The 15,601-nt window shown below is 41.1% G+C and overlaps 1 protein-coding gene across 2 annotated transcripts in view; it reads right to left on the bottom strand.

The window, feature by feature from the left end:
* Window positions 1-74: 74 nt before the first annotated feature.
* BLTP3A (bridge-like lipid transfer protein family member 3A) overlaps window positions 75-15,601 on the bottom strand; it is a 56,128-nt gene continuing 40,601 nt past the window's right edge. For both annotated transcript variants that reach the window (XM_053393050.1, XM_053393051.1), the window contains 8 exons: window positions 13,786-15,317; window positions 12,545-12,741; window positions 11,378-11,529; window positions 11,121-11,271; window positions 9,382-9,647; window positions 7,734-7,842; window positions 7,314-7,417; window positions 75-4,779 (listed from right to left, as the gene is read on the bottom strand). In XM_053393050.1, coding sequence (XP_053249025.1) covers window positions 4,654-4,779; window positions 7,314-7,417; window positions 7,734-7,842; window positions 9,382-9,647; window positions 11,121-11,271; window positions 11,378-11,529; window positions 12,545-12,741; window positions 13,786-15,317 — 2,637 coding nt within the window. In that variant the 3' untranslated portion in view covers window positions 75-4,653. The remainder of the gene's footprint in view (window positions 4,780-7,313; window positions 7,418-7,733; window positions 7,843-9,381; window positions 9,648-11,120; window positions 11,272-11,377; window positions 11,530-12,544; window positions 12,742-13,785; window positions 15,318-15,601) is intronic.

The raw sequence follows: 15,601 nt of genomic DNA, 5'->3' as shown, positions 1-15,601 counted from the left end.
AGCTGCTGAATATCAGATCGATAGCCTGACTATGATGCTGGAAAGTTAAAACTTGAGAAATAAATCAACAGAAACAGAGTTAATCAATTTAATTTATAACTCAGAAGTGGTTCACAGAACCAATACAATCATAGGAGGAAAAAGTATATTGCAGCAAAATCCAATACTGTTGAATGCTTTACTTTAGATTCAAGTCAGCCTTGTACCCAGTACTCTACCTGTGCTTGTAGCATTCCTGGTCATAGTTACAGCAGGAGCCACAAGAAACTAGGAGAGCCTTGCAACAAGTAAGAATCCCTTGGTATATAAGTTACGGTATTACAAAGTAGTAAGTCTTGCTCTTCACTTCTTTTTACATTTAAATATAGCACTGAAAAAAGGGAGTGTCTTTAAGAACAGAACAGTAATGCAGTTTAGTAGTCCAGCGTCTCAGTATCAGCTTCAGTGGATTTCCTCCCTATTCCAGTAGTAAAAGTAGAGGAATAAATTAATCCTCAGTTGGGGGGAAGCATCTGGACCATGCCCACCACAGTAAGCTGATAAGCAAGGCTCTTCCTACCATCAGTAATTAAAACCAAACAAGTCACACCATAAACTTAACATACCAGTATATCTTCGCTATACTTTGCCTTATTTTAAGCCCTCCAAAAGATACTGGAAACTGCTAAAAAAACTATTTTCAGCAGGACAAAAGTACATGAATTGCATTGTGCAGTTAAATTCTGTGTACCATTCTGTCTCTTCATGTTTTAACATGCTGCATTTTGCAACAAAAGATAGATATTTTTTTTTTAGCATTCAAGTTAAGAAAAAGCAGTGGGTGGCCTATATAAAATCTAACCGTGGCCAAGACTATTTTTGCTTCTTTCTTAGCAATAGAAGATATGCATATGCAGAATTGTTTACTGAAAGTTCAGGTTTGTTGGACTGCATGATCAGCAACTGCATGTACGGAAAAATACTCTATGTGTAGTACACTTAACAACTAGTTGTTTGCTTGTTGAATTCACAGAAAGTGCATGACTATACTTAAGATGTATTAATTTGGTGTGTTGTTTTGGTACTATACTACAAATAGTATGAACTGCACTGTCAACCCCATAAAGATAAATTTTACAGACTTCAAAAACAGTTCTGTTCGTTAGGCAAGAGTGGTTTTATACATAGGAGCCAACAGTAATACATACTACTCTTTTAATAGAGTTTTTCTGCCACTGCATTAAAGAAGGGCTGCCCCACTTGGGCATTTTCCAATATGGAGAGGGTGAATCATGCTTACTCCAGTGTGTGGCCTGGGATTGAAGGGAGTGTTTTAAATAGGATGCCTTAGGAAAAAGGCATCAGCCATAGTTCACTGCACAGAAAATGAACAAGCAGAAGCTACAGCACATGCAGCCCGATATGCAGAAATCACCACTGATGAATTAATGAAAGTGACAGCACCACAGCACAGCTGGCAAAGCTTTCTGGAGTACAGCAGCCCGTTGCTAGCCTTGAGGGCTAGCAAATTATCTGAGGCAGCTGAAGACAGAGTCTCTCTCTCTCCCCCTCCCCGGTTCAGAACAAAAATTGTTTTAAGCTGCTCTCTGATTCACATAGTGAAGGTCACACAGTGACTGCTCCAAGGCAATCAGATCAAGGCAGACAAGCAGATGTCAGACACAAAAAGTTGCATTCTGCAGCAATAGCTAAGGAATGGCATTGCCTCCAGCTACAAACTGTTTAATAAGTACTAGATAAGATTGGTTAACCATTAAAATACTACTAATTTACAGCAAGATTGCTTATTATGTTATAGCCCATTACCCTCTTCATGCTCCATTTTGTTCTGAACTCTATACTAATATAGGCTGTAGCTTTGATGGGACATTACATAACTCAGACTATTTATGGTACTTATTCCACTGTTATGATTTGTGATTTTATTTTTTAAAAATAAAAAGAAACCAGTCATGTGTGTGTATGGTTACCCTTTAAATATCTTTGACACTTTAACCCAGTCTGACTAATCCAACATGTGCAGTAGTAGAAACTTCTTCCCTAAATGTAAGATACTTGACTTAAACTAAACCCACTAATTCCTCTTATCTGACCAATCTTAATCCATATCATACTTTTAGCAGCCACATCTGTGTATACCTGTATTAAGCATGATTCTTATGTCTCCAGTTTTAATATTCTAAAATTAAGCACTTTTTGAAAATTGTGTAAGAACACATTCAGGCCTATATGTTGTAGCTACATTTTCTTTTTAGGGATAAAAACTATCAAAAGTCAGCACAGGCACGTATACATCAGCCTAATCATTCACAAAGACAAGAACAGCCTTTGAATTTGCATCCAGGCATATGGTTTGGGAAGAATTGGCAACCCTTGTTGCTAGAATGTAGTGCATATTGTATCATCAGTTTGTTTTGCATCCATACAACATTAAAATAGTGTTTTAACACACTACAAAGACTAACCCACAAAAGTATTAAATGTAGTCATATCCAAGGGTACAAAAAGTCAGATGCTATGGGTGGCTTTTTGGTAGAGTGTAGCACAGGATTGTATTATCTAGTTTAATCTTGCAGGACTTCACAAGAGAGCTTGCCACCACTCTTCCACATTTGTTTTCCTACTGCGGGGGCAGGAAGCCTGTGGTCCTCCAGTTGTTGCTGGACTCGAGCTCCAGCCAGCATGTCCAACAATCAGGGTTCTTGTGAGTTTTCGTCCAGCAACACCTGGAGGACCACTGGTTCCCCATCCTTGCTCTACTGGGTCTCATATGCTTCTTAGGGACATGGATGTACAGTATAGCTGTTTTCTTAAAAAGTCAGTTTCAGAGACTGGCCAACAACTAACATTTTGTTGAGTTGTGTGTTTATCAACGATAACACAAAATTTTAAAAAGTAGAACAAAATGGCTGGTGGAGGAGGGTGAGAAGTGTGAGTTAGCATTCACACAATTGCTCATTCCCCAGTTCCAGGAGTGTTGTACAATATACCTTCACGATTTACACCCTATGCCCTTTTAAAATGTAGGGGGGGTTTTGGACGGGGGAGGCTATTGGGTTGTTGTTTTTATTTTTGTTAGGTATTTTGTGGTTTTATATCTTGATTTTATTCTGTGAACCGCCCCGAGACCCACCCCCCAAGTATAGGCGGTATATAAATTCAATAAATAATAGAATAATAATTCAACTAGGCACAGAACTCATTATAGGCTTGCCATTCATTAGAGGCTTAACTAACATCTAATTTCTGTAATCTTCAATATGGTAGTTAGTTCATGTATAGTGAGCAAGCATAGGCCTTCTGTTGTAAATTGTTAGACTGTGTTTACTTGCCTGAGACTGGCTTTAACTGCTTGGAGAGTCATATTGCACTAATTTACAGGCTGCATCTAAGGCTGGAATCCCTGGAGACATTCTTTCCTCCTTGCTTTTACCATTTCCCTCTATGTAGGCTTCATCATGCCTTGTTAAAACTGCTTCAGAGCAAAATCCCCTCTAAAATTGTTTTGGACACAACCTCTTTACGGAAACATCCAAGAAAACTAGCAGCGGCCAAGCCTCTTCCAGAGCTTAATTGCTGTTTCATTCATTCCAAATAGCAAACAACGCGTGACAGCAGGAAGAAGAAAGGGTTGAGCGTTTAGCCACTCTTGCACACTAGAACAATTTCAACCAGCATTAATCTGGATTACAGAAAGTTGCAGCATACTTTGTGGTTCATCATTTACCAAATGAACTGCTAAGGGCAGAGCATGACCTAGAGGGAATTGGCAGAACCCACTTCCTCTGTGCTGCCCAGGCTTATCTGTGTAGTGTAATGCAAAGGAAAAGTGCTTCCAACATGTCTCAGCTGTCAAGGACAGGACATTTGCAGCTTTTCACTAAATTAAACCCAGTAAGGGTTGTGATACTGCAAGAAGGCAATGGTGAAGGTCAACTGAGCTTATGAAGAAGTGGGAGGAAGGCTAGTGAAATGCTCCACTCAAAGTGTCTTACTGGAAAAGACAAGTGGGGGGGGGACAGTTTAATGGGAAACTGGCCACCAAAACACATATCAGGTCTGATTAATTTTATACTTTCTGTTCCTAGTACCCTTTCCTGTGCTCAGCCTGTACCCCACCCCTCGTTCTTCTATGCTTCAGGCTCGTGGTACTGCACCAAAGCTCCATGAAATTTATTTTCAATAGTTAAGAATGCTTCAACAAAGAAGACTGACCCTTACTGTTTTGGTGTATAATATACATGTCCCCAATGCTACCCATCACCTCAAGCAGGAATGAAGCAGATGATGAGAAAGATTATTCATTTTTCAGCACCACTTTCAGACAACTTGAATGGGACAGAAACCTAGTTCTTCCTTGTTTGGCTTTGCAGCTTTTAGATTCAATGCTGCCATGCTTCAGCTGAAGTGTAGTTTCATGCTATCTGGATATGGGCTGCAAAACCGAACACTCCAGGTCATCATATTCCCACGTTTCCTCACTGCCTGTCCATTTCCATGTTCCATCTCCTGTAATGGCACACTGTTTCTGCTCCTCAAGGCAGTTACTCTGGATTGAAGATGGCCTAGGTAGCTGTAATGTAACAAGCAAGCTTTTTTATGCTGCTGGTGATCTCTGGTTGCCCTGAGCATCTGTAGCTCAGTCCTCTGCTGTCAAAGCTGGAAGAGAGGATCATATTTCCTTATTTCCTGTAGTAGGCGTATTTTGTCCAGATTGGCTTCTGCAAGGGCTTTTTTTGTGACCTGTAGTTCTCTCTCCAAAGCTGGCACTTCTTTTAGCTACAAAGACAAAATAAGGAGCGGGGGTGGGGGTGAAGAGAGATAAAAGTATTTTTCAAGCTGTGAACTGCAAGACACAATTTGGATAGTGAGGCATTATACCTATATTATTCAAAGAGATAACTTCCCCAGCAGGAGTACTTGCCGATAGTCTAGTCTAATAGCTATTAGCTTTCAGTGACTTTGTTTTTAATGCAGTAATTCTTATTTCAGAAATTATTAAGTGCTTCATCACATTAAAAAGTGGTTCATATTACACACACACACACACACACACACACTTTGCGGGTTGGTCTCAAGAAAGGAAAAGCAGATTGCAATCAAGGACCATTATTCAAGTTCCTGAAAATCTGAGCCCGGTTCTCTGTAGAGTAATCCCTGATTTTTCTGCCCAGGTTTTGGTTTTAAGTTTTCCATTACTATTCAAATTGTAACATAAGCATATAAATCAAATTATGTGCAAAATAATAATAATCAGCATTAGATTCATCAAGACTGAACATTAGCCCATCAATAGCAGCATCAGCATATAAGAAGAACCACGAGCTTATCTTGTCCAATATCCTGTTTCCAACAGAGGCCAACCAGATGTCCATGTGCAGCTAAGATTTTTAATGCACAAGGCAAAGGCTACAGTATCTTTCATCTTTAAAATAAAAATTAATGCAAAACAGCATATTTTGTACCGATACCTATTTGTTTGGGGTGTGCATGTTTGTGTATATACACACCCCATACTATATTTGCACTAGTCTTGTCATTATGCAGCACCCAATGCAGGAATTGTAGCACCAAATCACAATCCTGGATTTGCTGAAGTCACAGCAAGATGGGGGATGGTGGGAAGAGAAGGCAGATTGCATAACATCAGTGGCTGTGATACAGAAGCAAGAAAGGAGAGACAATGAGAGGGGAAATGTGGTGGCTTAAAACAATGGAAGAGGTTTGAATAGATCAGAAAGAAGAACATGGAGGAATTGCTTTTTAAAAAGTTTTAACAAGAAGAAATAGTACAGGTGGGTACAACACAGAGGCAAACACCAAAAAGCTAACACAGCAAAGCCTCTCTCAATTCCCTTCTCACTGTACTCAAATCTTGTTTTAAACCCCCACCCTTTCCCTTTCCTTTCTCCTGTTCCATTCAAACCTTTGTGGTTGTTTAAAACTACCACATTTTCCCACTCAGTGTTTCTCCATCTGCCCCTTTTGCATTATTCAGCTGCCTCATGTGTGACAAAAAGACAGGCATCCTCAAACTTGGCCCTCCAGCTATTTTGGGACTACAACTCCCATCATCCCTAGCTAACAGGACCAGTGATCAAGGATGATGGGAATTGTACTCCAAAAACAGCTGGAAGGCTGAATTTGGGGATGCCTGCAAAAAGGTGTCCTCAAATATGAAGTGCAGCGAGCACAGGAAAAGAGCCTTCACACACACACTTAAAAAGAATGCAAAGTAGACATTGTAAAAGAAAATGCAGCAGGTTTTACAAGCCTAAAACTGTGGCAGAAAATTATCTGGGACTCTGATTTATACATGGAGATATGTACACAGGTTCCTAGTTCACTTTACTGCTTCTCTATTAACTTTAACAGTACAATGAACTGCCAGATTTTGTTGATTTTTACTATAAGCAGAGAATGTTTACAACAATACAGCTCACAGTGGAAACTACAATATTAATAGTGCTTTTCCTGAATTATTGATTGTTTTTGAAATAAATCTGCAGCCTCAGAAACACTAAAAAGTAATAATAAAATGCTCAAGTAATTGTCTTTTAGAGGGAAACATTGTAAGCTGGCACTATATTGGGTGTTTTCCTCTAAAAAGCAAATATTTTATTACTATTGACACAGCACTTTTTGATGTAGTCCACAATTCAGATTTCTTTATTTTGGTCATTTCTTACAACAATGATGCAAGCAAGTTAATTGTAATTTCCCTTATAGGAGGGAAAGGCCATTAATCAGGATAAGAATGCATTTATTACTAATGAAGTTGCCCAGTATGCTAGCTTATTTCTGACTACTGCCAGAGCCATTTTCAAAAAAACTCCAGTCTTGGGTATCAGAGACTGAATGATTCTATTATTCATACATTAACATGAACCAACTGTGTTGATGAAGAGTGTTTGAAGTCATAATGCAAGATGGTTATAATAGAACATTCTTTCCTCTTTTTTTGTTGCTATCAGTGTTATCTGTTACACTCTTAATCACTTTGATATATGTATTAATATTTATTCCATTATTATGGTAACTGGTGAATATAAATATTGTATCCTGCTTCAGATAGCAGTCTTTGCAAGAAATGCTACAGTGCTGTCTCTGAAAATCAGCAAATGACATGCTTGCCTTTGCTTCTGCAAAGAAATGTGAAAAGAGGGAAGGGAAGGGAAACCAAGATATCCAGAAATAAGTACACAAGAGCTGATATTTGTAAGTACATTAGCAAGGAAATAAACATGCAGGTAGGGGGTTGTATTTCCCTCCCTTTTCCTTTAGTGACTGCAAGCTGTTAAGATGTGGCATACCTGAAGTTCATCACTGCTTCCTGCTGAAACTGCAGAAATTCTCCGCTGTTTCTTATGATCTTTCTGAAGCCTCTTCTGCATAGAAGATCCTTCCCCCTGTGCAACTGAAAAGTCATGCAGAAAACACAAGTATGATGAAATAACCTGCAGGATGTGGATGTTAAGATAAAGCCTCCATTTTTTCCCAGAATGAGAAACTAAAGATAAGAGAGGGAAATGGCTGAGAGGCAGTATCCAACAGCACATTGCAATTTTAGTCTCCCAATAAATATTTTACACATCACTTAAATGCCACATTGATCATCTCAATGTACTGGTAGCAACAAAAAGGAAGCTGGGGTGGGTTAAAGGTTCTAGCAGGCTTAGCTGTTTTAGCTGCAGCATCTTCCAGCCACTGCTACTGCCATTCATGGCACTGACCTTTTATACAGAATACTCCATCATCATCACAACAAACAACAACGTGGTCCACTGCAAGGATTAAAGGCACAGGACCAGGAGAAGTAGGGTATATTCGAGGAGTGTCATCCTGCAAAACAAAGAATATTAGCTATAAAAATTATTCTCTCCAATTTTTGCAGAAACCATATTTTCAATGCAAGCATTTCCATACCCTATCCCAATAAAGCATTATTATAATACAATGGAAGATCAAACCCAGTCCGAGGTCAGAATATAATGATGCCCATGCTTCCATATATGTGGGCTGGGAGCAGGGAAGATGCAGTTAACTTTTGGCGGCAGCTCTTTGCTGCCATCTGTAGTGCAATGCCACTATAGATATGTACAGTAGTACCTCTGGTTACATACTTAATTCGTTCCAGAGGTCCGTTCTTAACCTGAAACTGTTCTTAACCTGAAGCACCACTTTAGTTAATGGGGCCTCCTGCTGCCGCCACACCGCCAGAGCCCGATTTCTGTTCTCATCCTGAAGCAAAGTTCTTAACCCGAGGTACTATTTCTGGGTTAGCGGAGTCTGTAACCCGAGGTACCACTGTAAAAGCTAAAAGGTAAAGGTAAAGGACCCAGACATACAGATATGAATTCAGCTTTTGAAGGGACTAATTGAAATAGGAAAGTTGAAAGACTCTGCGTACGTATGCTAGATTGTGCATGGTCCTGAGGATTTCGGCCTATAAAATTTCATTTATTACAAATCCAAAGTGATTTAGAAGACGTACTCCAAAGTTTCCTTTGCTTCAGATACCACTGCACTCTGATCAGGTAATAATGGTTCATTTTGTATTATACAGAATTTTACAAAGGGTGGTGGAATATTTTAAAGCCTATATTATAACTGAGGAAAGCAAAGCACACAAGATTTGTTTATTTTCAGTATCTTGCCTTTCCAAGGCTGAAAGAGGCCATCAGGAAACCTGAACAAGACTGATGTCATGAGTTAAGTATGCCCTTTTTATCAGTTCCCAGAATGAAGAGCAATTAGCAGTCTTCTGAGGTCACCTGTTAAATTTTTAACAACTCACAGTGCTAGTTACATAACTCATGACAAAACATCAAAGAGTTAGATTCTGAGGGCTCTACTACATGGTCCAAGTTTCTATCTTAATAGGGTTAGAGTGTGGGGTGGTGGGGGTGGAAGACTAAAAATACAATGTCTACCAGTAATCCCTGTTCACATGTTTACTGACATTCCTGAAGAACACTAAAAGGACAGTGACGCAGGATGTACCTTTGCAGAAGGAATGTTCATTCTTTTTCAGCAATACTTGTTCCTCTGTACAGTGGTACCTCGGGTTAAGTACTTAATTCGTTCTGGAGGTCCGTTCTTAACCTGAAACTGTTCTTAACCTGAAGCACCACTTTAGCTAATGGGGCCTCCTGCTGCCGCTGCGCCGCCGGAGCCCGATTTCTGTTCTTATCCTGAAGCAAAGTTCTTAACCTGAAGCACTATTTCTGGGTAGGCGGAGTGTGTAACCAGATGCGTATGTAACCTGAAGCGTATTTAACCTGAGGTACCACTGTATACTTGAAAATGTAAACATACATAGTAATATCTACACTTCCTCCCAATACATTCTAAAGCTAATGTACACACTCTCTCTCCCACCTTCAGTGTAATCTTGGTGTCCACAATTTCAATCTTCATGGGAATAACTTCAGGGATCACCTCATCCTCAAGGAAGGGTCCAAGGCTGGAAACAAAGGATGTCAGCAGCTCTGCACGATAGCTATGAATCAGCATGTGGAAAAAACCATTCTGAACAGCCAGAGGTGAATGCACTGCAGCACTTGGTCCTATTTCATATTGTAAAGACACTTCAGGCTGGGTCAGGTTAGTTTCACTGGTTTGAGGTCTCTCCGAGTTTAGCTCTCCTAAAAGTATAAGGTGGTTATAGCAGCAGTATTCTATAGCTTACAATGTTGATAATTCTCCCATCCTCTCCCCCTATTAAAACTGTTTAACTAATGCCATAAATTCTATCAGCTAGCGCAGGGATGGGAAACCTGTGGCCCTACAAAAGCTGTTAGATTCTGATTCTTATCAAGCCCAGTCAGCATGGGGAATGGTCAGGGATGAAGACAGCTGTAGTTCAGTGAGATCTGAAAGGGCCAAAGGTTAGCCACACCTTAGCTAGTGGAAGGCACTATTACTGTTCTGAGGCTCCAAGCAGCTAGATTAAATCAATTTTGCCTTGGATCATCAGCCTCCCTAATAGAAATCACAACTACAGACATGGAAGATGGAATAATTTAATATGTCCCCAAACTGTTTACAGTGCAATCTTGTAACATAAACACAGAAGTAAACCCCAGTGAGTTCTGTGGGGCTTGCGCTCATCTAACTGGATATATTTTCTTGCTTTCAGCAGTCTTATATTAATGGAAAATTTATGTGTATTTGATTATCTAAAGCATTCAGCTTTATTTATACAAAATGAAAGCTCTCTTTGATAACTAGCCCTGAGCTTTGTAAAACTGGCTTCTCAAACTAAGGTTCCCTCTCTATTATTCTTTTGAACAACCCATCCTCCCAAGTACATTACCAGCTTAATTCCATCCTATTATATCTTGTGCTCTCTAGTGGCCAAAAGATATACAACAAGGGGCCCACATTAAGTTCAATTCCATTTTTAAAATGGAAACTTGTGCTACTAAAATAATCCATTTTAAGAGTCTGAAGCCATGTAATTTTGCCAGAGACATCACACTGCTGTCTTACATCTACACCACCTTCTGAAATCCAGCAGTGTCCCTGACCTCTCATTAACCACATCCTGACACACTCAATATTAGAGATGAGGACACAGCATCTCTTTAAAAAAAATTAAAAATTGTCCCCGACCTTTCCCCAGCCTTTTTCTGCCTTCTTCACCACACATATTCCACCTTTTTACATTTTTGACTGTTCAGCAGAATCATGTGCCTGCTATTGGTAGAAAAGACAGGAAATAGTGAATAATACTTCAGCTTGGGGAAAGAGACATAACTCAGTGGTAGAGCATGAGCTTTGCATACAGAATGTGTCAGGTTGAATATCTGGTATTTTCAGATAGGACTGGGGGAAGACTCATGCCTGAAACCCTGGACACACCTGCCAGTCAGTGCTGACAAACTTGAGCAAGATGGACACTTGTGTAAACCTATCACAAAACCTAGAGGTCAGAGTTGTAGATCTATATCCCAGAGAAGTTTATACGGAAAAAATAGTGTTTTTTCCCTTCTGTGTAAGACTGGAAGGCAAACACCCCACATAGGCACCAAGACTCCTGATTGTATTGTAGAGGCAAAAACAGATCTCTGTACATGCATCAAAGCTACTGAACTTTACCTTGGTCAGTTACATACCTGTGCAGTCACCTTGCAGAAACTGCCACATACTTAGATTTCCTAGCGGCGCAGGAGTTAGCTCCATAACCTGAAGGGCAAGTCCCATATCATCTCCTTTCGTCTCTATCACACAGTTTACTTCTTTCATTTTCAACACCAAGACAGATACCTAAAACAGCAAGCCATAGAACAAATGAGTGCTGCAGCCTCTCTCTCTCTCTCTAACTCCTCAAGGAAATAATATTTAAAAGAACAAGAAAGGGATGACATCTGACCATCTGGGGGCTGGAGTCTGGTCCGCTGGGAGAAGCTGAGCTGTTGATATATGTTGATTCTCTTTCCTCATCTGCCATTGGGCTTGACCTGTGGCCTGCATCATCAAGGACTTGGGGAATGTGCCCAGGGGTAAGAGGATCCAGGCTAGACTCTGAAGAAAAATCAAGAAGTTCAGTAACAGAATCCTGAAACATCTAAAAAGACTACACACTTGGACTGGATTAATTTTAAAAACGTAGACGCCCCATAAGGAAAATTGCATTTCTAAGTAAGAACTTATATGCCAGGCAATTTACTAAACATTTTAGTGGAAGGCAGGGGAGACAATTTTTGCTTATTTTCCTCTGAAGTGCTCAGCACCACTCCCCATGCTGTTCCACAGCATTTCCAATCCTTTGGAGAATATTTCTGGGAGACGGGGGGGGGGGGGGTTTGCAAGGGGAAGGGGAAATAGATGAAAATTGCCTCTTCCACCAGCACCAGCATCAGCATCATCATCATCATCATCATCATTTTTTTATTTGTATGCCGCCTTTCCACAGTTAAAAAAACAATGCTCAAGGCGGCTTACAGCATGACAAGATTTACATAATTACAAAAGTCATAAACAATAAATAAACCACATAAAAAAAATACACAACCAAATGGGAAACAATTTCCACATAAATCAAAATCTAAAACTAAGAATACAGCATTAATATCACAGTTTAAAATGACATAGGTAAAAAAAAAAAGCAATTTAAACAAAAACAAAAACAAAACAAAATGGAGCCCTCTCTGCCCAGCAGCAGCAGCGGCAGCGGCAGCAGTTCTTATAGGCCTGTCAGGCCCCGCCCTAGGCCAGGTGGTGAGTGGCAGGACTGGGGCCCTCAGGCGCTGAGCAGGGGGTATCTCCACAGGATCAAAAGACTTCAGTGGGTAGAAGAAGCCCTTCCATTCACCGAAAGCTCAGCTTGGATCCAGCCTGCAGTTTGCATTAGAACCCCCTTCTCCAACCGTCACCGCACCAATTCTACGATGAATTTCCCACAATCCATCCCACCTAGTTATTAAAAAGTGTCTTTTAATTACACAAATGCTGTTTTTGTACAAATTATACCCTCAAGTAAAAAACCCAAGTATTTTATAACTTATAAGGGGGGGGGGTGCAAGTTAATTCTCATTACCAGGTTCTATAAGCATCACAAAACCATCACTGCCATCGCTATCCACCGACAACCTATCTTCAGGACCACTGCCATCTAGAGAGCTGGTATCAAAGGAATGTTGGGAGGCAGTCCTTTTCATGGAGAAGAAACGCATTCGCCCACTACTGCCTCCCACTGGAGTCAACGGCCCCTCTTCAGTCTTTGGTGTGGGGTCCCTAACAACAAGCACAGATCAAAGCTGTTTGGTATTACTGGATTAGATGCAAAATTATAATTGAAAGATGCCCATCATTATGACAGCTGGTACATAGTAAGAGGAGCTATATATTGGAGGGAATGTGGCACAAGGTGCTTTGTACAAAGAAATAAATTGAACTCCCTGCCCACAGCCTTCCCTGTTATTGCAAGCTAAGCCATCTACTGTCAGAACTGGATGAACACATTTTTCTCTCGTGGCCATCTTGACACTATACCTATATGCAGTGCTCTATTGGGAACCACTTGCTTACATAAGAGCAAAATAAAGAAGGTGCGTTTGAGGACACTAGTGGGATAGAGCTGGCGAGGGAACCTGTGGCTCTCCAGATATTAGAATAATAGAACTGTAGTGTTGGAAGACTGCACAAGGGTCATCCAGTCCAACCCCCTGTGATGCAGGAATGTTTTGACCAACTTGGGGCTCGAACCCACAACCCTGAGATTAAGTGTCTTGTGCTCTACAGGCTGAGCTATCCCAGGGAGTCCTACAGAATACAAGTCCCTTCAGGGCCAGACAGCAATGCCCATAGTTGGGTATCATTTGAGTGCTAGTCCAACAATATCGGGAGGGCTATAGGTTCCCCACCTCTGGCTAGTGGCTGATTCTACCTCCTATTCCAGTGACCCAAGTATCTGGGATGAAGGTCAGGCTTTGTCCACTCTCTGGTGAATCCCAAATTGTTACATGTTTATCTCACAAAAGTCAATGGCAGCCATTGAGAACTGAGCCATTTCCCCATCTTCGTAGGCTAGCTCTATCATCTGCATTTCCCTGCCCAGGTGATGATCTACCTTGGAATTGAGTGTACTTTGAATGAAAAAAATTACAAGAGATGTGGAGACCTTTGATTTCTGTAATCGGCAAAATAAGACTGGTTTATCTGGCATTTATTCTACTTTCCATAAAACTATTCCCAACACTATAAAGCAAACTCAAGTGTGAAAAGCCACTATCATAGCACTTACAGAATGGCTATTTAGGTGATTAGAAAACTACTCACTTAATTTGGGGGTGGACAAACATCTTCTGCATTGTGGAAGCCATCTTTTCCCTACTTAAGCTGAAAGCATCTTTTGTCATTGACATAGCCTCTTTGGTGAGGTCCATAGTCACATGCAAGGCTTCCTTGGTGGCACCCTTAGTTATATGCAGTGCACTAGATAACTCCAGCTCCATGCTTTTCAGAGGGATTAGCTCCTCTTGTCCATTTAGAGAGACTTGTATGCCACCTAAAGGATCTACAAAGGAAGATGGGCTAGAAGGAAGACCTTGAGGAGTTGGAGAAAAATTTTCAAGCTCACTTGGTCTTTCTGCACCAAGGACTTCTTCAGCTTCATGTGCTTCTTCTATAGGACCTCGTTCTACTGTGGTTTCTCCTACTAGGGCTCCATCACTCTGGGATTTTAGCATTCCATCTTGCAATGCCACCACACCATCTGTGCTATCAATTCCACTATCTTCTAGTACTTTCATGGGGCTGCCATCTTCCTTCTCTGAGCTAGCGTCCGATCTCAGCTCTCCGCCTTCAGGAACCAGTCCCTCCCTGCTCTCTGAAGGGGAGAGTTCTGATTCTATAAGGCTTGTAGTATCTGAGTCAACAGACCTAGGTTCCAATGCAGAATCTGGAGTAGGATGCATTAGCAAGGCCAGCTCAGCACTGCCGAACATGACGCCCATACAAGTGGTTATGGAATCTAGAGGGGACCCAATTATTTCCTGAGTGTCTTGGGTCAACTGCTCTTGAAATGTCAACAGAACTTCTTTCATCCTAAGTAGCATCAAATACTGGTAGTGGTTGAGTCGCACCTTCATGTGTGCACTTGAATACAGAAGAACATGGACATCTGCAGACACTTCCACATCATCAACATTTCCTTCACCATTAACAATGTGGTTTTCTTCTTCCAAGTCTTCCTTTGTCTCTGGGGCGAGGTAGATGCTTTTCAAATCCTGCTCAGTCTTTGATCTTTGGCAGAACTGCTCTTCTCTGGAAAGGTGCTGATGTTTGGCATGATTACTAAAGCTAGCGGAAGGTTTGATTTTAGCTGGTGAGGCAGAAGAGACATGCGGCACTGATGCTTGAGCTACCTCCCATCTCTTTGGGAGGCAGGCCCAGACACAGAGTGGAAATGGGTGAATAAAGTTAAGGGCTTTGCCTTTTGAGCTCTTTGCTCCCTCAAAGTCCAACGAGAGCTCAGCGAAATTGAAAGACCAAAGGTCTTCAGAAGCGGAGGACTTGCCGGGGGAAAGGGGAAAGTCTGCATGTTTCTGGGCTTTAGTGTCCACTTGGTAAGCATGACGTAAAAAGAGGGTGTGCAGGAGGCTGAAGTTATCCTGAAATTTAGGGAACTGGGTGTAGCTGGAGTGGAAGAATTCTGAAGCAGCAAATTTACGGAACAGGTTCTGGAGAGCTAAACAACTGCAGTGTGGAGCATGCCTTGTGTTGGTAGCTGTTATTTCTGATGCGCGAATGGATAGGCATTGGGGACGGTCCCGGTGATCGACCACTTTCTTCTCCACCGGGATGTTTAGCTACAATTGGGGGGGGGGGGAAAGATGAAAAATGAGCAACATGGACATGCAAACTATCCTATATCCTCAGCTTGAAAACATAACAGTTATCCCTTCTTTGGCAGATGTTAATAAAAAAAAGATGCTTTTAAATAATTTCATGGCTGAGTCAGAAATTGATCTGGTGTAGCACACTGAATGAACTATAGTCGCGTTTGGTAAAATAATTACTGCAACTGGTGAGAAGGCTCTGAGCCATCCTTCCCCAACCTGATGTCCTCCAAATATTCAATACTGTGCTACAT

Source organism: Podarcis raffonei, chromosome 6, assembly GCF_027172205.1.
Source record: "Podarcis raffonei isolate rPodRaf1 chromosome 6, rPodRaf1.pri, whole genome shotgun sequence".
Classification (NCBI taxonomy): domain Eukaryota; kingdom Metazoa; phylum Chordata; class Lepidosauria; order Squamata; family Lacertidae; genus Podarcis; species Podarcis raffonei.
Note: the sequence above shows the minus strand (reverse complement) of the source record. Positions and strands in the feature narration are given on the sequence as shown.